This window comes from Equus quagga, chromosome 1 (genome assembly GCF_021613505.1).
Source record: "Equus quagga isolate Etosha38 chromosome 1, UCLA_HA_Equagga_1.0, whole genome shotgun sequence".
Taxonomy (NCBI): domain Eukaryota; kingdom Metazoa; phylum Chordata; class Mammalia; order Perissodactyla; family Equidae; genus Equus; species Equus quagga.
The window spans coordinates 29,229,192-29,255,270 of NC_060267.1; the positions used below are offsets into that span (position 1 = coordinate 29,229,192).

General features: G+C 38.2%; 1 protein-coding gene across 6 annotated transcripts in view; it reads right to left on the bottom strand.

Moving 5' to 3' along the window:
• Nucleotides 1–26,079, bottom strand: part of BICD1 (BICD cargo adaptor 1) — a 208,687-nt gene that overhangs the window by 41,336 nt on the left and 141,272 nt on the right. For 4 of the 6 annotated variants that reach the window (XM_046647517.1, XM_046647501.1, XM_046647510.1 and 1 more), the window contains exons 3-5: nucleotides 24,058–24,210; nucleotides 17,018–17,476; nucleotides 2,687–3,781 (exon numbers count right to left, since the gene is read on the bottom strand). In XM_046647517.1, coding sequence (XP_046503473.1) covers nucleotides 2,687–3,781; nucleotides 17,018–17,476; nucleotides 24,058–24,210 — 1,707 coding nt within the window. The remainder of the gene's footprint in view (nucleotides 1–2,686; nucleotides 3,782–17,017; nucleotides 17,477–24,057; nucleotides 24,211–26,079) is intronic. The other 2 variants (XM_046647535.1, XM_046647526.1) reach the window with 1 other exon arrangement.

Consider the following 26,079-nt stretch of genomic DNA (forward strand, 5'->3'; position numbering starts at 1 on the left):
GTAGATTTGCTGATACCTGCATTGGCCACATTCTCCACATCCCAAAGTTGACTTTCTAAATAAAAAATCTTGTTTCCAGCCACAGAGGTCTTCAACACCATTCCCTGAATGCATAATCCTATTCTGTGCCTCTCTACTTCCTGTTCTTTCTGTCTGGAATTATTTCCTCCGCTTATGGAAAACAATTCCTTATCTTTTTTTTTTAAACAGATTTAATTTTTTTTCTGCTTTTTCTCCCCAAATCCCCCCAGCACATAGTTGTACACTTTAGTTGTGGGTCCTTCTAGTTGTGGCATGTGGGATGCTGCCTCAACATGGCCTTATCAGCGGTGCCATGTCCGCACCCAGGATTCGAACCAGTGAAACCTGGGGCCGCTGAAGCGGAGCGGTCAAACTTAACCACTCAGCCACAGGGCCAGCCCCACAACTCCTTATCTTTTAAGAACAAAGAAGTATAATTGTTTCTCTGAAGTTTTTTCTAACTTCTCTAGGAAACATTAGTTACCTCCTCTGCAATGTTCGCCTAACTTGGATTACAGCATGTATAACATGTAATGTAATTATCTCTTTCTATTCTGACATTCTTACTAGTCTGTGAGTCCTTTTCTGGAAGGCAGGAGCCATGTACTAGTCTTCTTGGAATCTTTAGCATCTAGCACAGTTTAGTACACAGATGGTACTTCACAAATATTTGCTTATTTCATCAGAAGACACTGTGCCTACAAAAAAATCCTAAAGTACATTAAAAGATTCACAGAGAATGCAGAATGCCTGTTTTAAAACAGGGAGATTCTTTCTTTCTTCTACAACAGAATTCTTACCTTTGTCTTGATAATAAACATTCCACGAAGTCTTAACATAATGGATGTCATCTGTAGATACCTGAAGCTATTTATGGCACATAGGCATCACAGCAATAGGGCCAACATCATTAAAATGTAAACTAAATGCACGGCTAGAAATGTGTTTTCACTTAATTTACTGAGACCATAAGGGCTGTGACGCTAATGTAATGCAAATGGTACCACAAACCACTGTCAAAATAAAAACGCAGCCAGGAATGCTTTGTACTGCTCTGAATTCCTGTGGCACTGTTTCTACCACTCTGAAGTGCTTGATGATATGTCCTATCCTGTAAATAATTATAGGCACATGTTAAACTCCTACTAGATTACTAGTCACTTATTTTTGCATCCCTACTTACTACCTGCCATGAAATAGATAATTAATGAATGCTTCTTCACAAATTAGACTCTCTCGGCTGATCAACCATGCTTACCTGTACTTCTGTGTCAATGAAGCATCTTGACACTTTTATAGATCTAAGTTTCTAGGTTGTTAATATTCAACCTTCAGGAGGAAGTCAAAGAACTTATCTAAATGGCTTGACCAAGAATGCTCAGGATATTATGTTCTTGATAAAGGTTGTCTAAGCTTTAATACAGTCTTGGTTATTTATGATCACTCTAAATCACTGGGTCTTTGGATTTATGGTAACAAATCCCTTCATTTTGACCTCAAATTGGAGTCAGAGCTCTCACAAATTCTTCATTCACCCTCATATTTTCTATTCCCCTGAAGTGATGGCATAAAACAAGGTCCTAATTCTGCCCTCAGATTTATAGAAAACATGTTTATAGTGCAAACAATATTATTTCTTGTGGTATAGATCTCCAAATTCTATCAATGGATTTATGGGAACTGAAGATAAAGATGCTAGAAAGCTGCACTGTAGATGACATGACAATGGTGTGGTTTCCCCCCAAGAAGGGCAAAAGGAGAAGAACTCTGAATCTGACATTAACTCTCACTCTCCGACAGTAGCACTGCTTACATTTGCAGGAAGGTGTCTGATGCCCTGTTACTTCTCTTCATCAACACCCTTTATTCAGCACCCTTCTCAAATGTATCTTTGAAGGCTCACTTTCCCGATAAACTAAACAGAGGTTAAAAATATTTTCCTGGCTATATTTCATAGCACTCCCACCCAGGCAGAGCTCGAGAGGAAAAGAAATTCAGTCATCAAGAAAATCTAGGAATTAGTCAGGTAGTCATTTTACAGCATTCCTACTTATTCCAAAAGGACAAGGTCTATGGTTAGGAAAAATTCTCTGCTGCTTAAGGGGTGATCCAGCTGAATTAACATCCCAACTGAACCCAAATTTTGTACATGTAGTCACCAGCAGAGCTAGTGCACGTTCTCTCTTTATATCTCTTTCTCTCTCTACCTCTCTATCTCTTTCTAGAGAGCTCCCCTCTCTTTGTTCTAGCTGCCTGCCAGGGTGCCTTTACGTGCTCTGTCTCCTTGGTGTAAGCTGCCATGCCAGCCTAATCTGCCATCCCCTCTGTCTCCTGTTTCCACACTCAACCACTGCTGGTCTCCTGATAAGTACCACTTGAACTGCCTTTCTTCATCTGCAACTGGATCTCCTCCTTTGTTCCAGCTTTAACTTCCTCACCTTTACCTCCATCTAGCAGTGCATAGCTACTCTCCTATTTCTTTCATTCACTCACTTAAAAATAACTATTACATTCTGATCTGACACTGGGACACAGTTTGTTTTCTTCCTCGGCTGACCAGGAATCTGACCTCTCATCCTGATCATAGTAGACACTGAGAAACATTAAGGAATAAACCAGTCAAGAAAGCATTGGCGAGCATGCATTGTCGGGAGAATGAGATCACCTGTTTGTTGGCTTTCAACACGGCCCTCAGTGTGGCGATCTGCTCCCGTTTGGTGCTCAGCAGGGACTTCAGCTTGAGGATCTCTTCCATTAAGGCTTCCTTGTCTTTATCGATCATGGGGGCCAGCTCCCGTGCCGCTGCTCTTTGACGAGACAATTGCAAGGACCGGTCCACAGCTTTCTGCAGGTGCTTGATTTGGTCCCGAATTATGGCATTAAGGTTGTAGATGTTCATTGGCTCTTTGCGGATGTCACTTGTATCTAATACTGGAGATGATGGTGGGGCAGTAATAACAGGAGAGATTGTGGGGGTCTTGGTTGGACTTGGTTCTTTGCTGGCCTCTGTATTTTCTTTTGGAACTGGTTCAGATGAGGTCCTTGTTTCTACTGGGGATGACACCCCTCGCCTGGCTAACCGTGGAGACAAAAGTCCCCTGGGATCATCCGGCCCTTTCAGGCTGCCACTTCGGGTGACTCTGCTTTGCCTATAGTAGTCCAGCATGACCCTGTTGGGGGTTTCATTATTACAAAGACATACATGGTGATAAAGCTGAGCTAGCTCCTCACTAAATGTCACCAACTCATCTTGGGCCGTATTAAGGGTATTGTGATTTTCGTTGGCTATGCTGGTCATCTTTTGCAACTCCTTCTCCATGTGGGCCATCTTCTCTCCACTCTCCTTGGTGGTCTTCTCAAGGCTTGTAACCTGTTCATCATACATTTGGATCTTACTCTCATACTTGGCCTTCTCTTCAGTGTAGTTTTCTACAGATTTATTATATTTCTCCTTTAAGGCCTTAATTTCAGCTTTCAAATCGATCACCTCAGTTACTGCCACCCTGTATTTGCACTCAAGGATCTCCAAGCCATTGATGTCCACCTCGTAGTCATGGGCCTCCTCCCCTGAGTCCCGGCCCTTCTCCCCATCCAGCTCGGCCTTGAGCTCCTTGCTGCTCTGCAGGCCCCTCATGGCATTAACGTGCTCTGTGAGGCGGTGCACCCGTTCATGCTGCTCTGTCAGTGCCCCCTTGGTGTGTTCCAGCTGCGTTTGGGACTCCTGGAGATTGGCCAGAAGGATGGCCTTTTCTCGCTCTACCTGCAAGGGCAAGAAAAAGTCTCTGAAAGACATCAATGCAATGCCAATGATGACCTTAATCCAATCACAGTTGGGCACATATACATTTAAAATAAGTGCAACACAGCCAATGTCCCCATTATCTCAAATTAAATTGCACTGTGTTTTCTTATTTCAGCAGTTCCAGTAAAGTCAATCAATCTAAAAGTACATCATTCTGAAAGAAGTATACTATGCATATTTACCCATTCAAATTTTCATACATTATACACATATATTCATAGAACTTGAATGTTACTCAAACAATCTTATTTTTGTCTTTTTATACCTTGCAGAAAACAGAACATGATTTCATGAGATAGTACTTGGCATTTCTTTCTTTCGAGAGCCTTGGAGTACATCTGCTCCTTAGTTCATGTGGGATAAGTGACTGTCTCAAGGTGCCTATGAATTATCATTTTCTTCCCAGAGCTCAACCCAAAATCAGATTTAAAACCTAAGGCTTTAACTTACTAAACAATGCTGAGAACCTTAACCATCCCCTTAAAAATAAGCACTTAATCCTCCCAAATAGACATGTACTAAATTTGATAGCTTTTAATATAAAAGTCAGAGAATATAGAGTTTTGGGGCTAAAAGAACAATTTACAAATCATTTCAATTCTTTCAGTTCAAAATAGGAATTTTAAAAATTAGCAATTAATTTGAATAACATGACAGTTTTGTCATTATGTAGGTGGTAAGTAGTATTGTATATTGAAAAATATTCAGGTCTCAATATAAAATACAGTCTCATTAAACAAAAGTATATAAGAAATTGTAATCTGAGAATTTTTAAAACCATTTTCTGTCTCTCCATACAGGTAATCACTATTATGAATTGAGTTTTTACATGCTTTTAACGTAAATATGTTTTTCAAAAAGGAAATAATGTTTACAATTTAAAGCATTATATAAGAGGTATCATATCCCTCTGCACTTGATTTTTCTTTTCTTTCTTCTTGATTTTTAAAGTAAACCATCATGAGACCTATTTTAAGGATAATGCATTGATGTTGAATATCCTTACATCAAAAGGAAGTTATTAATTCAAACCTACAAACTTTCCTAGATCATACATTATATCCCTCCAAACTTTTTTAGATTCCTAGGAGGCAAGTAAAATTATTATTATAATAACATAATAAATATTCATTATTAAAGTGTAATTAATATTTATTTTAACCAGCATATTACTTTAGAACTATATCTATTTATCTAAAAATTTATAATACAGTAGAGTAGTATTTTTATGATCCTTTGTGGTACTTGATATCCTTCATATAATTGTCACGTACAGACAGTTCTCACGTGGCAAGGTTCTAATATGCATGAATTTCAGTGACCATTACTTAGTTAAAATACTAGTTCTCTCGAAGCTCAGTTCAAATTTCAATGACCAATATACTAACTGTGAGCAATATGTAAAGTACAAACTTTGCTGCTTCAGTCTACAAAATCACCACCTAATAACATCATGACCAGTGACCAACCACATCACTTCATTCAAAGTCTGTCAGTGATTGGTCACTGTATATCTGCTATTCAGTTCACTCACAGACAGCAAAGTGCGTAATTGTGTTGTCTTCTTGTCTCCCAGTGATACACCCACATGATGTTTTACAAAAATAGATAATCCAAAGAGGGAATTGGGAAAAAAGGAAGGAAGGAGGGAAGGAAGGAAGAAAAGAAGAAAGAAAGAAAGAAAAAGAATAAACAGCGAAGAAACAAAGAGTGACAAAGCTGGCAGTGCAATTTGAATCAAACATAAATGGAATTACAGAAGAAATAGTTGAATGTAGGAATGTTGACACTGATGTTGTTTGGACTTTAGATATGCAGCCAAAGCAACTTAGTAAAGTTGAAAATGTCCTAGAGGAAGTGACACGGGAACACTAAGAGTACTCTCAGAGATATTTTCAGACATTGAAAGTGCAAAGGATAAAATGTTGGAAGCTGATCCAGACTTAGAAAGGAGTATGACAACTCACCAAGGCATAGAAAAGATTCTTGCTAGTATAAGTTACATGATCAGAAAAAGGCAAGATTAAACTACTCTTAATAAGTTTCTTTTGGGGGGGGGCAGTTAAATTTTTATTTCAAAAGTTTGGATAACTTTGATATTCTGCAAAATGAAATTTCCCTAGTGATTTTGGGTGTGGGGGGGTTAAATCTGTATTTCAAAGATAAGGTTTTATAAAGAAAAACTTAATGTTTCTAAGTTTTGATTACGGTGTACTAAGTAGTTTCACTATTTTTTTCATTTCTCTATACATTTATAACCAATATTAAGAGAGTTTTTAATGTTTTAACAAAAAGTTTTTACAGATAGCAGAACAATTGTAATTTTCTCCACTAATTATTGTTTGTTTCCCTGATTTCAGCTTGCAGAATCATCCTCAGGGCTCTGCAACATCACGTAAAGCAAGGACCGCCTGCATAGTATGGTCCTGTATAGTAGAACTCAAAAAAAAAGTTTCTTATTTTAAATTATTATTTAGAACCTTCAAAATAATATTTAATTTTAAATTAATATTTATTTTAAATTATCTTTAGAGGCTTCTAAGTTGTAGCTTTGATTTTATGACATAGTGCTTGCCCATGTCTACAACAGAAACACAATCCACAGGTTACGTATTATGGCTACAGAAACCAAAATATTCCAAAAGAATAGTATTATTATAGGTAGAAAAACCAGGGCCGCAGCATCAGAGAACTCGAGTCAAATCTTGGCACAAACATTTACTTAGCTATGTAACTGGGCAAGCTTCAGTTTAGTAATCTATAAAAGGAGCACAATAATGCCTGCCTCACAGGGACATTTTGATGATTAAGTAAGACAGTGAATCTAATGCTTAGGGTATTATTTTAGTATTTTATTTATTTTTCTTCTTCTCCCCAAAGCACCACCCCCACCGCCAGTACATAGTTGTGGATTCTAGTTGCAGGTCCTTCTGATTCTGCTATGTGAGATGCTGCCTCAGCATGGCTTGATGAGTGGTGCTAGGTCCACACCCAGGATCCAAACTGGCAAAACCCTGGGCCACCGAAGCGGAGCGTGTGAACTTAACCACTCAGCCACAGGACCGGCCCCTCAGGGTATTTTAATGTTAGCTGTTGTTAACATTTGGGTAACTGTGGTCCAATTCTCATGACCAAAATGATTCCACATAGTAAATACATCTGTCTCACAAATTTGTATCTGTATGTGCAAAAGCAATTTCTTCATTTCAGAGTTAGGATACATTTGAATAAAAATCCTCTTAGCTGAGTTTCATTAGATACAACAGATTGTATCTCCATAGTTGAAGATGAATTGACTTATCCAGACTATTGGGCAATAATTTTAAGTGAAAACTAGGTAATTATGTAATATGATATTTGATGAAAATTCAAGTCATCTGAATTTTTAACAAAGGAGATGGAAAATCTCCTAATATTCTATTACTGGTATTGTATACAATCTCAATGAAAATGGATTCTTTCAGGATTTTTTTTTATGGTTTTCTTTTTCTGTTGAAAATTAAGTGAATTTGCTCTGAAAAGTCTAAACATCATTTGATTAGTATACATGATAACAACAGACAAAGCTATTTTCAAAAAGCCCTTTAATAGGAAAAGCTTTGGATAAAATAAAAACTGGGCCAAACAAAATGTACTAAATGTGTCTCAAGCTGGTTTTAGAGGCAAAAGTGTTATGATGAATGAGGTAATGCCTTTAGGATAGTTTCCCATCTGTACTCCGCCAATTCCAATTTAACATAAACATTGTCTAAGCTTAAAAGGATAAGTCTGTCAGTTTCTTCATGACAGCACCTCCAGAAAACATCAAATAGAACAACGTCTCTTTTCTGTGTGTATGCTCCACATACAGTCCTAATTTCCACACTCAATACATTTCTGGTGGAATCACTTGAATAGAGAATGATATCCAAATTTGATACATACAGACATACATACACACACACATATGTGTATATACATATTTTTTCCAGACAATTAAGGTTGGTCTGCCCCCTCCAAAAAAGATAACTAAATTGTGGATAATTTTGTACAACTCCAGCATTATATTTTCACCCAGCTGTCGAGAGGCTTGGAGCACCTTAAATTGTATTTGAATTTCAGAAAGCAGTGCTTAAACTATTTAAGAGACATTGTGCTTTGAATTAATAAATGCAAAGCACTTTAAAGATTAAAATTACTATTCATTTTAAGCGGACCACTTTAACCTCCATTGGTGAAGAACTTATCCAAGGAGACTTGCTGGGTTAATTATCACCTTCTATAGTGACTGGGAACAGTTGCCTTATTTCTCTTCCTACGATCTCCATCTTCTATCTGGAACTGAGGATTTTATTTTTCATAATAGGGCTGGTTGTTTTGCCAGAAAACCTGAATGCAGAATTTGTAAACTCTTCAGTCCAGTGTAAGTATACAGTATATGTTAAGTATTATTACTGTTGTTATTATGTTCCATTGAAAGTATTTTTAATTTCACTGTATGTTTACCTTTTAAATAAACACATTTACATGCACTGAATACTGACAGATTCTTTTGTGAAGGAACAAATGAAAAGATAATCAGAATTTGCCCATTCATATCAGAACTTCTACAGGAAAAGAAATCAAAGCCGTTTTATAAGCTATTCATTTCCATAAAGTCTTTATCCTGATCATCTGACTGTTAACTTGACACTGAATGATTGGTGTGATTCCTATAATGGTATGCATAATATCAATATATGCAAATAAAACTCAGAAATGAATAATTTATTCTCCTCTGCTTGAAGTGAAGCAACTCTGGCAATGCATTTCCACATTCTGACAAACGAGAACTATGAAAAAAGATCAATCTAGAAGTAAGATACACTAGGTAAGGGAATCTAGCAGCTGGAAAAGAAGGGAATATATTTTGGAGAGTGTGGTGAAAAGAAAAATCTTTCTCTCTCTCTTTCTCACACACACACATATGCAAAAGACAGTCAGTTGGACAAAGGCTCAAAAACATACAAGGGGAGGGGTCCTTTTCAACTCATTCTATGAGGTCAGTGTCACTCTGAGACCAAAACCAAAGATATTACAAGAAAAGAGAACTACAGACGAGTATTTCCTATGAACATAGATACAAACATCTTCAACAAAATACTAGCAAACTAAATCCAGCAACACAAAAAAGGACTAGACAACATGACCAAGCGGGATTTATCTTAGGAATGCAAGGTTGATTTAACATCCAGAAATTAATAAATATAATACACTCTACTAATAGAATACAGCACAAAAACCACATGATCATCTCAATAGATGCAGAAAAAGCATTAGACAAAATTCAATACCCTTTCAAGATGAAAACAGTCAACAATCTAGAAACAGTAGAAAACTACCTCAACCTAATAAAGGGCATCTACAAAACACCCCCAGATAACATGCTTAATGGTGGATGCTTTCCTCCCAGGACCAGGAACAAGACAGGGATGATTGCTCCTGCCACTCTTCTTCAACACTGTACTGGAAATTCTAGCCAGGGCAATTAGAGTATGATCAAAAGGCAAATAATCACAAGTGTTGGCGAGGATGTAGAGAAATCAGAACCCTCATACCCTGCTAGTGGAGACGTAAAGCGGTGCAGCTGCTTTGAAAACAGTCTGACACTTCCTCAGAAGGTGAAACATAAAATTACCATATGACCCAGCAATTCCACTCAGAGGTATAAACACAAGAGAATTAAAACATATGTGCACACAAAAACCTGTACATGAATGCTCATAACAGCATTATCATAACAGCCAAAAAGTGGAAACTCAAATGTCCATCATTGAGAAACAGATAAATAAAATGTGGTACATCCATACAATGGAATATTATTTGGCAATAAAAAGGAATAAAATACCAATATATGTTATAACAGGGATGAATCTCAAACACGTTATGCTAAGTGAAAAAAGCCAGTCACGAAAGACCACATATTGTATGATTCCTTTTGTATGAAATGTCCAGAAGAGACAAATTGATTGAGACAGAAAGTAGATCAGTGGTTGCCTAGGGCTGGAGTGGTTGCTAATGGGTACAGGGTTCCATTTTGATGTGATGAAAATGTTCTAAAATTGACTGTAGTGGTGGTTGCACAACTCTGTGAATATTCTAAAACCCACTGAATTATACTGTTTAAATGGCTGGGTTGTATGCTATGTGAATCATACCTCCATAAAGCTGTTCTTAAGAAAAGCTACATAGACCCTTCCCTGTTGTGATTATAAAGGCTCTTTTTATGTTTACTGAAATACGGTAGAAAAAAGAAAGGCTTATGAGAAATGTGTTTGCCTATAATGCTCATAAAGGTAACCTTTAACTATAAAGTCTGTAACAGTTTAACAACTTAAACTGTCAATTTGTCCTCAGAAACTGTCACTTTCGGTTTTAAAAACCAGGAATTGACCGATCTTGTTTTAACTAATTTCACCCCATAAATATTCTGTGAGTCTTTGTTAAGCACAGATAATATTTGATTTGTATGACTCTCTCTGTGTAGCAACTGCACTTACTAGGTTTTTGACTTTGAGTGAATGACATCACATATTCGTGCCTCAGTTTCCCTATCTGTAAAATGGGGATAGTAATAGTATCTATCCTATATACCTTTTATAAGCACCAACCAATTAAGCAAATACATATAAACTGCTTTGAACTCTTATGGTTCATATAGCAAATTGACCCTTACCACCATTACAGGAAACATTTAAATTGCCTTTAATAGAGTGGATCTAAACACTGTATTGAGATGAATCTTTATTTCTTCCTCATCCACGAGGATACAACAAAACATATCAATTTCAGTTTTACAGAAACATTACTGTTTTCTCAAATTACATATGAAATTACATAGCCAGCGTGATACTGAAAAAAATTCCAAAGACTTTTGTCCTTAGTTTGACTCTCTGTGATGTGAAGTTAAACGGAGGCTATTTATCAAAGGCAGAAATTTTAGCATAAGCATAGATTTCTTTATTTTATGTTTTTTTGTGAGGAAGATTGACCCTGAGCTAACATCTGTTGCCAATCTTCCTCTTTTTGCTTGAGGAAGATTGTCGCTGAGCTAACATCTGTGCCAATCTTCCTGTATTTTACGTGGGATGCTGCCACAGCATGGCTTGACCAGCATTGCTAGGTCCATGCCTGAGATCTGAAGCTATAAACCCTGGGCTGCCGAAGTAGAGCACGCAAACTTAACCACTATGCCACCGGGCCAGCCCCAAGTCCTTTAAATAGATTAGGTAATTTAGGTAGTTTTCCTAGATAGGATCTACTTATTTTCATTCTAATAAAACTAATTGAGGTACTTGACTGTCACTGGAAAACGTCAATTATAATCTGTTTGAAATAACTGAGTCTTGTGGGCACCAAAAAGCTAAATAATGTATCCAATAACACTCTGAAAAATTTCTCTTAGTAAATAAAGAATGACACTAATGAGCTGTTCACTATCAAGGTCTATTGACAAGTTTACAGGATTCTTAGATGAATAAAATATGTTTTCATATATACTTTTTTCTCATATGCTTTTATATTATGTGAAAGTTAGCATGATTGGCTAAATTCAAAATATTCCTGTAATTTATTCCATATTCTTGGAAGAAATATAACTCAGTAAGATATTCACTCTAATCAGGGAAAAAAAAGCGCTCCCTAATTTAGATATAGACTTACCATCACTTGCCTTTTCCTATACTTTCTATGCTTTATATATTGACTAATTATCTAAAATGGAAATGGCAACCTTCTTGGCACCTCAAAAACCGATGGCAGGTTCCAGTACAATAGCAATAACTTATAAAATTTTGTGATTTCTATATGGTTTCATATTTACCATCCCATTTGGTCTTCACAACAATTCTACAAAGGGGCATGGCATTCTCACCACGGCTTCAATAAATAGCTCTACAGATTGTACATGATACAACTCCAGGAGGTATTTTTTTTTATTGAGGTTATGATAGTTTACAACATTGTGAAATTCCAGTTGTACATTATTATTTGTCAGTCATCTTAGAGGTGTGCCCCTTCGCCTTTTGTGCCCATCTCCCCCCTTCCCCTGGTAACCACTGATCTGTTCTCTTTGTCCGTGTGTTTGTTTATCTTCCACATATGAGTGGAATCATACAGAGTTTGTGTTTCTCTAGCTGGCTTATTTCACTTAACATAATACCCTCAACGTCCATCCATGTTGTTGTGAATGGGAAGATTTTGTCATTTTTTATGGCTGAGTAGTATTCCACTGTGTGTGTGTGTGTGTGTGTGTGTGTGTGTGTGTGTGTGTGTGCATTTTTATATATATGCCATATCTTCTTTATCCAGTCATCAGTCAATGGGCACTTAGGTTGCTTCCATGCCTTGGCTATTGTGAATAATGCTGCAATGAACGTAGGGGTGCATAAGTCTCTTGGAATTGCTGATTTCAAGTTCTTTGGATAGCTACCCAATAGTGGGATGGCTGGGTCACATGGTATTTCTTTTTTCATTTTTTGAGAAATTCCAGGAGGTACTATTTAAATTGTAGTCATTGTAGACTTTTACATTTCTTATTCCCATTTCCCAGCAGGTGGCAGTGTGATATCTTGAGGAAGAGGACCTATCTTATTTTTCTAATTCCAACAAAGGCATCCTGGAGACTAGTGATGGGGGTAATTTAGTACCTTTCCTTTTATGAGTGCGCCTCCAAGAAGTGAAGCAACTCATCCAGCATTCCTGATACTCAAGGAAGAAATGTATATTTTCATTTTCTTTTCAGAACTAGGTTAAGTAAATACCCATAGATGGGAAAACATAATGTACATGCACAGATGGAGCCTTGTACGATAAGAAAAAGCCAATAGGCTTTGGCCCAGGTATATTGTTTTCAAAGGGTTTCTTTAATCCTAAGACAGATCTTAAAGGCTGCATATTCCCTGGTATAGGGTGTTACGTCACGGCCTGTGCCCCTCCACATCTTCACAAACTGTCCACATTAACCGAGGGCAGATGCTGGATTTGAAGGCACACAGCTCTCTCACAGATGCAGGGCTTTGGACCGTGGCCAAAAGAAATCCTAAGAGACAAGGGCACTATAAAAACAGAAACTGTCACATCCAAAGTATGCTGATGTTCTAACCTGAATAGTACAGCAATTGCTATGCCTATGACAGCTACAATTTTGAAATCCAGAGAGGCTCTAAATAGAAGTTTTATCATATTCGGACAGTCCTAAACTCCCTGAGCAGCAAAATTGCACCTGACTGATGTGAGTGAGGCCTTTTATGGTCTCATTTTTTCCTCTTAGTGGGAACGCTCGCATGTTTTACTACAGAAATGTAACTATTAGTTGGTCTTTCAGTTCTGTACCTGACGCCATTGGGGATATCACAATGTATATGGTATATGCTGCATATTACCTTTCTACATCTGAATATTTAATTTCAAAACACCTCTGGCCCCATGCATTCCAGATAGCCATACTTAAAGTGCGTTTTCTTGCCTCCTCCTCAGAAGGTCCAGAACAGTGTACTGACACACAGTATGTGCTGCAAGGTACGTAAGTACTGTTGCTTATAGAATTGCCATATTATTTTCAAGCCTCATTAACATCAAAGGCAACTGCAATAATTTCTAGGCAATGTATCCTCTAATGTTTTTTCTTTTTAAAGATTTTATTTTATTTTTTTTCCTTTTTCTCCCCAAAGCTCCCCAGTACATAGTTGTATATTCTTCGTTGTGGGTCCTTCTAGTTGTGGTATGTGGGACGCTGCCTCAGCATCGTTTGATGAGCAGTGCCATGTCCGCGCCCAGGATTTGAACCAACGAAACACTGGGCTGCCTGCAGCGGAGCGCGCAAACTTAACCACTCAGCCACGGGGCTAGCCCCTCCTCTAATGTTTTTATAGTTTGTTTATTTATCTAAATTCTGCCCAAGGGGATGCATAACCAAGGTGTGGGGGATTGGAATTGGCCACCCCAAGATATGTCTCTCTGGCATGAGGATTATTTTGGGCTGGTTACTTTTAAAAACTGCAGACATGAGAGAAACTCTTAAAAGTACTAGTTACCCTTTGTAAGAGACATTTACGTTGTAAAGGAAATCTCCATCTGTAAAGGTGTCTCCCTCTCTGTACCAGGAAGAAGGGGGATGACATTATCTCTAGAAACTCTTATCAATGGGGAAGGCAAGGACTTAAATCTGCATAGTAACCTTACTCTTGTTTACTGTGCTTTTCTGGTGATCTCCCATAACTGACTCTTCCCACCCCCAACATCCTCCTTTGTAGCTGAAGATGGTATTTCAGATGAGAACCTCTGCCATTTTGGTGAGTTGCTCAGTTTTCCTGAGTCTCTCCCATGTATCCATGTTATAAAGCTTTGTTTGATTTTCTCCTGTTGTTCTGTCTCATGTGAATTTAATTCGTATCTCGGCCAGAAGGACCTAGAGTGGGTAGAGGAAATGTCTTCCTCACCTACAAAGGAGAAAGATTATAAGGAAATTCTGCATGAGAAGACATACTCTGCTATACTTGTACTCAACAGTTTGAACAAAATATATTCTTAGAAAAAGTGGATATGTTTTTAAAAAATGCTGATTATGAGAAGATAGACAGTAACTTTGCCTAAAACAAAATTAGAAGTTAGTGTTCTTGGTGTGAGGCTGGAAGCTGCAAAGCCCTTCCTGTGTTGAGCCTGGTTTTCACAACTAAATCTGGAGCAAACCTTAGGATCTAAGGCCCTAGTACCCCTTTTACAAATTGTCTACATCTTTACAAATTGTCTACATTAATTAAGCACTGATGAAAGATTTGAAGGTACACAGCTTTCTGGCCTATTGAAGGAGGGTTTATCCAGCCAAATTTTTCTCACTCTTTTTCCTAAATGAACATCCCTTTTCAGACCTTCTCACACCCTGAGACTTAACTGTTACCCTTCTGTATTCCTACCAGTGACCACATTACTTCCTTCTGAGATGACTATGCTTGAGTTAATCGTCCAACAGCAACAGTTAATAATATTAACAAAACCTAAATAAATTGAGTGCTTAGTCAATCAAAGACACTATAGAGTTGAAATAGTGATAATAGTTCACAATTATTGGGCATTTACTGTGCGTCCGGCCCTGTTCTAAGCACACTACATACATTAACTCATAAACCTTCATGGCACTCTAGGAAGGTATTATGCATCCCCATTTTATGGGACAGTAAAGTGCTGTCCCTCTAACAATGATTGTTGACTAGTGGTTGACCCTTGGAGCATTTGAAATGCATGGGGGCATTTTTAGTCATCGCATCTACTGAGGAGATGTAACCAGCATTTAATGGGTTGGGACTAGAGATGCTAAACCTCTTGTAGCTCACCAGACAGTCTCAGACAAAGAGGAATTGTCCCACCTCAAATGCAAAGGACACTCCCATTGAGAACCACTCTCTTGCTGAGAACTTGTTCTCCACCATTCTTTTTATTAAACTACTCATCTCTTTTGGACTTTTGTATTAGCTAGCTCAGATTACATTTAGGATTAAAGCTGAGAACAGCTCTCAGTGTTCAACCACTAGGTGACCTGGTTGAAAACTGTTCAACTATTTTACGCTTAGCAGCTCTTCTTCCTAACATCTTCTACACTGCCACCAAAATAAAAACAAACAGAAAGCTTCAACCCACTAATTTTTTAACCTAAAGCCACCAATGTAACAGTTTAAGAAAAATTTTATATTAATTCTATTTAATTTGGGGGCAAAAATTCAGATAAATATATCTGTCATGTAAAATTTTTTCACAAGGAAATATGTTTTCTACCGACCTAGTTGTCTTAGTGTAAACTGAGCAAAAAAGACATAGAAAACTATTACCTACACAGAACTGCACTTTGCAATCAGGTAAAAGTCTATATGAAATTCATTTTCTTCCAGTGGTCATGCCTTCTTATCTTGATTCAAATTAAACATTGTGAAAATGAATTCTCATGAATTCTCTTTTAGTAGCCAAAAGCATCAGGCAGGTGAAGTGCAGGATACATTAACTCTTTTACTTTTTTTGGTCGGAAAGATTGGCCCTGAGCTAACATCTGTGCCAACCTTCCTCTATTTTGTTTGTGGGATGCCACCACAGCACGGCTTGATGAGCGGTGTGTAGGTCCATGCCCAGGATCTGAACCTATGAACCCTGGGCCAGCAAAACATGAAAACTTAACCACTACGCCACTGGGGCAGCCCCTAACTCTTGATGTAGTATTAAAAATAAACCTAATCATAAATTAACTTCACTGGTTCTCTAGTCTCTTGTTGATTTCTGCTAATTTCATTGTTCTGTCATCATTTCTGTAGAGGCAGAAATAGATAAGCCCTGTTTGCTATAAAAATAAATGACTGCCAGAGTCTTACAGCCTCTAATTATCAGCTATGCACAAAGAACCTTGGAGGGATAACAGACTGAAGAATAAGCCTCAAACTTAATTAACCCGAGAAGCTTGTTGAACCAGATTCCTGGCTCAGTAGATCTGTGTGGAGCCTAACAATGCGTAGGACTAAGGAGCCCCTGAGGTGATGGTGATGGGCTCCGACAACATTTCCATTAGCACTGGATTAAGGTATGGCAGGGAGGCAAGACTAAACTGGAAAGTCATTTTACAGTGAGGTAAGCTTAAAGGCCAGGACTCTTCACAAAACTTTTGACGTGAGGATGCTAAAAATTTACGGCCTAGCTCATGTTGGAAAAAGAACTCCTTGGTTTCAGATTTAGACCTGTTTTGTGTTTTAAGCACTGATATCCAGTAGTTTGTCTATAGAAACGCCGTCATATTTTTTAAAGCTTAAAGTATTGCCGTGAAGTGTATCCATTAATCCTGAAGCTATATGCAGATGCTTGTGATGGAAAACTTCATATTTTGTCATTTCACTTGTACATAAAGCTTTGAATTCTTTTGTTAGAAATGCATCAAGATGCTGGCTTGTCTCCCTTCACACCTGATTACAATCTAATTTGTGACTGTAAGATAAATTTCTTAAAGCAATGCAAATGAGAGATTTCTCTTCAACACCTCTTCTGTTGTGTCTTTCTAAAATATTGCACTTTCAAAGTTGCTAGCTGAAGAAGTAATATTTAAAAAAATAATCTGGAACGAAAATGTGAGAATGAGAAATCGTACAACAGGCTACACACAATCTACAAAAAATTCACTCTCACGGCCTTAAACAGAGTTCTTACCTGCATAAGCTGCTGCTTCAATTTCTGTATTTCTGAAATGTTCAGCTCACTGAATAAGTCAGAAACAGGGTGTAGAGACTCTCCTTTCCTTAACGTGGGAGTCCGATAGTCTCCATTCAGTTTCACAAGGGGCCCATGGATGTGCCCGTTCATTTTGTCATCATTGTTTGGTTCACTCCCATCCTCGGCGAACTTGAGTCCGTCTACCGAGATGCTGATATGGTTGTCATTGAGGGTGATGTACTGGGACAGCTCCTTCCGCAGGTTGTTCTTCTGTTCCCTTTCATTTTTCAAGGTCTCCAGGGCTTCTTCCAGTTGATGCTCAGCAATCTCTTTTAACCGGATGGCATCTTCCAGCTGGCTATTCAGCAGCACTGTCTCCTCCTCAAATCGCTTAATCTCATGCTTTAAGCCTTCATATTCAACCTGAATTAGGTAGGATAAAGAAGATTCATAAAACTAAAATTTGGGTCTTACAAAACTGCCATTAAACACTCTAGTGGACCTAATCATTTAAAAAAATTAGAACATTAGTCTACAAAATAAACCATAAAAAGCACACAGTATACCCTTAATGTAACATAGGACAGTTTCTTAGAAATTATATATATAATATATAATTATACAATTATATGTTATAATATAAATATTACATGTAAAATTATATAACATTCAACTCTTAGCAGAAATTGGAAAAGGTACCACTGTCTTAGGATATCTTTTATGGGGCCCAATGGTCAAAAGGGAGCACTGTTTGCCTAATAAATCAGGCATATATATATATATATATATATATGCAAACTCAACCACTCAGCCACGGGGCTGGCCCCAGGAATATTTTTTTGTAATAGTTTCTCAGAATATTCACAATCCGGGAAAAGATTTTATCATCCCTGTTACCTTGTTTTATTTAATGATTAATAATGAGAAAATTTTTATACCCAGAGATAAATTAGTTAAAAGATGACAATAAGAACATAATCTCAAAATGTGTTTGAGAGTAAGATGAGGAAGCAAAGAAAAAGTTTATATGCTTAAGGATAGAATCAGGAATAAGAGTACCTATTATCCAATAACAAAAAATACATATATATTGTTATTAATATAATATTCTTTTAAATTATAATCAAGTTAAGAGCCTGCTCAAACACCCTCTTGGTCATGAAATTCCACAGGGAAAGAGATCTCTACTCTAAACCGACACAAAAAGAGAATATAATAAAAAAAATAAAACCGATAAAAAGTAATATAATAACGTCACCATGGTATTAGATACTAATACAAACTACGTGTTTAGTTTTAAATTTTTTTAGTATTTATATTAATTGAAACTTGTATTTTAAGAAAAATTTTAAAAATTAAAGAATAGGGATCACAGACATTATCATTTTCATATATTCATATATTTCTACCCCCTTCCTTCTTCACATAATCTCAGTGCAATGGGTTATCTTGCAAAGGTTAGGAAAACAGTTTTTGACAGAGGTTTAGTTAGGATGTAGGTTTGGCTGACGGAACAGAGACCTAAATAAGTCGAGACAGAAGTTTGTTTCTCTGTCAGGTAACAATACGGAGGTAGACAGTCAAGGGCCAGTAGGGAATGTTTGCTCCATAAGGTCATCCAGGAACCAGGCTCCTGTTATCTTATTACACTGCCTCCTACTCTGGTCGACATGATCCAGGGCAGCTTGCCATCTTGATCATGTTTAAAGCAGTGGGACAAAGTAAGGGGCACATCCTCTCCTTTTAAGGACATGCCTCAAAAGCGGCCCCTATCTCTTCTCCTCATTGCCACTGGCCAGTACTAGTCATATGACACTCACCTACAAGTGAGGTGAAGAATCTAACCTTTACTCTGGGTAGCTTTGTTTCCAGTTAAAAATTGGGTAACACAGTGGGAGGAGGGAAAAATGGATATCTGATGGACAACCAGCAGTCAATGCTACACAAGATCACTAGAATTTCACATGTCCAAGACAGAGTCAGTCAAAAGAGTCAAATCACGGAAATTGCTTGGGTTAACAGAGTCTATGTCCTTGTGTCATAGTTTCCTCAAGGCCTGCATATATACTGTAAAGTCATCTTGCTCCTGACCTTCTCCTTTTCTTTCCCTGGACAACTCAGGACACCCACTTGCCAGCCTTTCCTAGTATTTCAACCAATCCTCTGACCGCCCCCAGATTATGAGATAGCTTACATTTGCAGACATTTAGTTAGTTTGCATTGCAGACCTTTTATTCTGTAATCCCTGTTAAACGGATAGATTAGACCAGGGATTATCAAAGATTACTGTGCTTCTGGACCAAATCCAACCCGTGACCCATTTTTGTAAATAAAGTTTTATTGGAACAGTCACACTATGTTGTTTACGTATTGTCTATGGCTGCTTTTCTTTTTTTTTTTTTTAAGATTTTATTTTTCCTTTTTCTCCCCAAAGCCCCCCAGTACATAGTTGTGTATTTTTAGTTGTGGGTCCTTCTAGTTGTGGCATGTGGGATGCTGCCTCAGCATGGCCTGATGAGAGGTGCCATGTCTGTGCCCAGGATTCGAACTGGCGAAACCCTGGGCCACCGAAGCAGAGCCTGTGAACTTCACCACTTGGCCGCAGGGCCAGCCCTTATGGCTGCTTTTCACACTACAACAGCAGAGTGGAGTAATTGGATGAGACACTGTTAGACATATGTTAGGCCTGCAAAACCTAACATATTTATTATCTGGCCCTTTATAGAAAAAGTTTGCTGACTCCTGGGTTAGACTCAAAGACATTAATTTAGTTTGCATTATAGATTTTTAAATTCTGTAATTCCTATTTAATTGATGGTAGACTTCCTATAAGACCTGATCTCTTTCTGTCTGGGCAGCTTCACTCACTCCACTCATGCCAATGTGGTTCAAGCTCCCAATATTCACCCAGCTGTTTTGTGTTTCTTTGTCCAGGCAAAGGCTGTCATCTGGAAAACTTATTCATCCTTTAAGACCCAAGTCAAGAATCCAATCCTAACTCCAAAATCTTTGTTGATCCACTCAGGCCAACAGATCCCTCCTTTCTGGTGCCATCACTGAAAGGCTGCATCATATAATTAGAGGTCCAGCAAAGTGAAGGCACCAAGACACAGAATGATAAGGCACTTAGAAATTAGTGTTTGATATTTTAAAGATAACATCAAAGTAGTCACCAGGAGAAAAATCAGTATTTTGTTGGAATTCCTTACAGTAACTTCAAAGTTTAGTAAATCTTTTTATTTTTATCTACATGAAGGTTGGGGATAGGTACCATAATCTTTTCAGAGTTTAGGAACTCTAAAGACCTTAATCTGGCCCAGTATTGCCAAACCTAACACACAACTTTCATATATAATCACATGGATGGCTATGAGTTTATTACCTGCCTTCCCTACTGGGACTATAAGCTCTTTGAGCCAGTGACCCCGTCTTTTTGTCCTTAAAAAGGTACATGGCCTCATAGAATGATATTCTTGAAATACTGTTTAAATGAAATCAAACTAAATTGACTGTGTTCCCCAGGTCTCTTATGATATTATCACCTAATATAGAAATATATCCCTGAAGGAAATGTTCTTTATAACAGAAATATGATTGAATTAATTTTAACAAGGGTTTTCAATGCTTCGATAACATTGAGTGCTTTAGTTCAACACGTGAGATAGTAGGGACATGGAATTTATTATTTCTCCCCTCCTCCTGCCATCACATCTCTAAAAATTGAAACTAACATAATTTCCTGCCCTATGTTAAGTAATACGGGGACCAGGCAAATTTTCCTGCCCCTGTGTTAACCGATACTAGGATAAGGCATAAAAAACTTAGCTGTTTATGGGAAATACTTGCTCCTGGAAGATGAGACCCAACTAAAAGAGCTGCTTCAAGATTCAAATCAAGACCCTCGCTTTGTTATACTTCCCAACTCAAAGCTATTACATCATAAACTCAGTCTATCCCCATCAGTTTCCCATCATACAAAACCCAGTCCAGATCCTAAAATCCTATGACCACTCTTCCCCTAAATCTCCCATTACCAAGGCTCTGTTGAGGGTCTCTTACTGCGATGGGTCTAACAAACAGCCTTACTCCACCAGTGGATTTTCCGGTGATCTCTTGGGGAATCGACAGTCCACTTGACCCCTCTTTATGGCTGTTGCTTTTTCCTACACTTCTTTCAGATATTTTGGTTTTCAAAAGTATACAGATATAAAATGTACTTATAAGGTTGGACTTGATTTTATTTTGGACACAGAACCAAATCAGCACACAGAAGGATGTGGCAAAAGTTTTCAGAGTCAACTCTTCGATGTTCCCATATACGTCATATTTAGGATCATCAATAAAAATTATTTTGGTGAACAATAAACATCTTAAATTTTAGTTTCCTCTCTAAGTTGAAGAGTGGATGTAAGAGAAAGAAAAAGCAGTTTATTTATTCTTTCAACAAATATTTATTTAATGCCTTCTATTGGCCAGGCTCTGTTCTAGGTGCTATATCGCAGTGGAGGGAAATGGAAAATAAACAGACGAATATATAGAAACTATTGAGGGAGTAAGAAGTGCTATTTAAACAACATTTATTTAGAAAATAATCAATAAATACTCAAAAGAAAAATGGAACTTCAGCAGGAAAGAATCCTCCAGTTCTCTGAACTAGGCATTTTACAATGCTAGTAGTTTTGCTGTTTATAGAAACATCAAATTAGCCTGGAGGAATAGAATTTATATAGAGAGCTTCCGCACAAAGCAACATTCAGACCATTTTTGAGACTGAAAGCCAGCCATCATCATCTCTTTGAAAAAACCTGTGGTATTTTTACATAAAATATTATACTTAAAACTTCATGAATTAGAAAGAGAGTTTATGATAGATGCTAACTCCTATAAATAAAGGCCAACAGTAGGAAAAAAAAATCCAGCATTTCCTTAATTGGGAGAGACTGGTGGCACTACAGCGCACCCATCTGTTAGAGAATAAGCCAGAATGGCCCTTTGTATGGAAAATGATTTCAAATTAATTAATTAGACCCTTAATTGGGAAAATTACCATATTGCATCTAGAGAATAAAATTAAAGGGATGTATACATTTTCCTGTTTGTTTGGGATTTTTTTTGAACTTCTGAGTTAAGCATTTGATTCCCACATTTCAGGTATCGGTGGAAGAGCGTGGGTGAACCGTAAACAGTAATCAGCCAGATAGCCCAAATTCCCACAGAAACGGCGTCTGGGTTAATGAACACTCACAGGATCCCTTGGTAGTCTTTCAAGAAAACTCAAGACTGGCCTACATTAACCTCCTGGGTAAATCAGTCTACCACTAGGGATAGGCAGTGATGGCAGATTCCACCGAGAGGATCGGGCACAGTCCTGCTGGTGCAGAGAGCAGAGAGGACATGTAGGAATCAGGGACCACTTTAAACATTTGCACTTCAAGTAAATTTGCTTCAATTTCACCTCTACATTCTTCATCAGCAACCAAAAAAACAACAAAAAAGACTCCTTATTTTAAGAAGTTTCTGAGAAGTATATTTAAAAAAAAAAAATTCTTCTAAGTCTCATTTTCTCCACTGTGAGTTCGCTGACCCCAGCCAAATCAAGACTGGAATGCCCAGGGTACGGCCAGCTTCAGCACACACTTGGTGATTCAGTGATAGAAGGGGAAGGAATGAGAAAAACACATGGGATATCCTAGTAACCCTTTCTTTTTTGAAAGATTTTATTTTTCCTTTTTCTTCCCAAAGCCCCCTGGTACACAGTTGTATATTTTTAGTTGTAGGTCCTTCTAGTTGTGGCATGCTGCCTCAGCATGGCCTGATGAGTGGTATTATGTCCGCACCCAGGATCTGAACCGGTGAAACCCTGGGCTGCCAAAGTGGAGCGCATGAACTTAACCACTTGGCCACGGGGCCGGCCCCTAGTAACCCTTTTTTAATGATGATCTGAAACCACCCCCTGTACTCCTTAACAGACATCTTGTTCCCCCAATACTCTAAAGCTGGGTGGAAGTGGCAATGATCAGAAATCAGATTTCAATTGTGTCAACACATGGATATTTTTTTTCCTGGATTTTTCCTTTCCCCTTTTAACCTTTATGTCTATCAAAATCAATTAATAGTTTTGGATAGATACCAGCTTAGGAAGGGAGGAGAAGTAGAAGCGTACATCTGGGCTGGCCTCTAAGTTGGCTGAGGGCAAGACTCCTACCCTATAGACTCTTGTATCTCCCCAGCCTAGCATGGTGCCCAACGCAGTTTGTTGACCTGACCTGAGAGGTTGTGACAGCGTTTAGATCAGAACAGAGGTTGTGGCTGAGGAAGCACCTTGAAAAGACCTTGAACATCCAAGTCACCTTTGCTTAACTACTCGATAGACTCGTATTCATAAACAAATTCTTCTAAAATTACAGATTCAAGAATGCTTTTACGAATAACTATCACAAACCACAATGCAAACTGACCAGGAGAATTAAGCAATGACTACCAAAATAAATTATTTAAATGCACACATGACAGCTTTTCAGTCAGGTTAAAGCTGAAAAAAGAAATCAGGCGTTTTCTTTTCCTTATAATTTTGTTCCTATCGATTTACAATTCAGAATCTCTTTCCCTGTGCGAAAGAGATTTACAGAGAAAGAAAGCAATTGACAGAGAGAGAGAGAGAAAGAAGTGATTACAACGAGATCTTAAGCTCGTTTTACAAACTTACAGTCCAGGTTTTCAATGAGAAGTCGTTAGGTCAAACTGATTACAACACATTTGACTTAGTCCGGAAATAAATGAACATAGAGTTCATAAAGTACAAACTAAAATTCTTCTTATCCAATGCAGCTGCATTTTAAATTATCCTCCTTCTAGGTTGGCCTGCTAAATTTTAGCTGAAATAGGAAGGCTGGGAAATTTTAGCACATAAATATCGTAGGGAGATTAAGGCCAATTTCAACAGATTTTGTCCTGAGAAATAAAGAGCAGATTTAACCTTAGTGGTCAGAAGATGTGGATCCATCTGAAGCGTGACCAAAAAACTTCCCAAGTCTTACCTGGTTCTGCTTTAACGTGGACACGAGTTTCTGCAGCGTGATATTTTCTTCCTCCAGCTCCGTGTAGTCCTGCAGGAGGCGGGCCTCTCGGAATTTATATTCCCGGATTTCATCCTTCATCCGTATTCTCTGTAGCTCCACCATCTCATTGTTCTGAAACAACAGGACAAACAGTCAGTACAAAACTTTCTCATTCTAGATTTTATGAAGCGTAGATACAGTCTTGGTAGTTAAAAATAATAACAAAAACACCTCATGGGGTATTGGTCAGTCCCACCTGTTTTTGGATGGCAATTTAGTGATATCTGTCAAAACCTTAAAAACACATACACGTGATCTAGCAGTTCTCCATCTAAAAATCAGGCTTCAGTATATTTTCATAGAGGTAAATAAAAAAGAAAATTAAATCCATGTATATGTACACAAAGAATTGGAAACAGTCTAAATGTTTGCTACCAGGGGAACAATGAAATAAATTATCATGCATCCACTGAAGGGAGCATTATAAAATTTTTTTAAAAAATGAGGGGCCAGCCCTGTGGCCGAGTGGTTAAGTTCACACGCTCCGTTTTGGCAGCCCAGAGTTTCACCAGTTCGGATCCTGGGCGCGGACCTACACACCACTCACCAAGCCGTGCTGCGGCGGCATCGCACATAGCAGAAATAGAAGGACTTACAGCTAGAATATACAATATACCAGGGGGCTTTGGGGAGAAGAAGAAGAAAAATAAATAAATAAAATAATGCTGCTCATTTAAAAAAAAATGAGGAGCTTTATGTACTAAAATGGAAAGATAATCAAAATACATTATGAAATATAAAAGAAAATTATAGATTAGTATGCATACAATATCAACTCCCCATACTCTGGGGGGTTCCTCTACAAGTTTCAAAACCTTCCCAAAAACCCACGTGGTCTGACCCTGCCTCCGTCCAGCACTCTGCACTCAGTCACTTGGCTCCAGACAGAGCAGCTTTCCTCCTGTCCCCCCACCATGGTGGCCTTGCTAGCTTGCTCCTGCCTGAGCCTTCTGCACCCCCGTTCCCAAACCCCCTGCCTCCAGATCAGGGGTTCTTAACTTCATTTGTGCCATGGCCCTCTTCAATAACATGGTGAAGCTGATGGACGTCTTAGAATAATATTTTAAAGGGCAGTGAAAGGGTTCAGAGCATGCCACACCAAAATGTGTCACTTTGGCATATTGACTATTTTGAGCTGAAGACACTGAGAAACAGCATGTGCAGGAAGGGCTCTGTGACTCCCCGCTTTCTCCCTAAAAGCAGGACACAACATTTCCCATGAGAAAGGTGCCCTCCTTGCACCAGGAAGAGAAGAACATTCTTATCACCAGACTGAGAGTTGACGCCAAAACGGACTTGTATAAACAGATCTACTGAAATAACCCTGATCTTCCATTAATTTCCCCATATATTTCCTAGGCACTGTCCCACAATTTACTGTCCCACAATCTACTGCCCCAGCCCAATTTATCACATCTTGTCACATCCCCACAGTTTATTGTTCTTTGTATAAAAAGGTATTTAAGCTTTTGGGCCTAAAGTCTTCTTTGGGTCCTCATTTTCCTTCCGAAGACTCCTGTGGCCACATAAAAAAAACTAAATAAATTTGTATGCTTTTTTCGTGTTAATCTCTCATGTCAGTTTAATTCTTCGGCCAGTCACAGACCCTATGAGGGTGGAAGGAAATTTTCCTCCCTTACAGCATAAAAGACAGGATTACAAAGGAGACTGATTATAATATTTTAAAAGATTATGACATGGTAATCAGGTAGGTAATTATAGTAATGGCCCTCAATTAGTCACACTTCCCTCTGGTCACTCTCTGTGGAGTCTCCTCTCAAACCCAGCTCTGAACTGGCCTCTGACTTGCTTTGACACGCAGACTGCAGTGGAAGTGATGTGGGACTTCTGAGAGTCGGACTCAGGAGGCCCTGCAGCTCTCATCCTTTCTCTCTTGGGACACTGCCACCATATGAAGAAGCTCGGGTTAGCCTGCTGGAG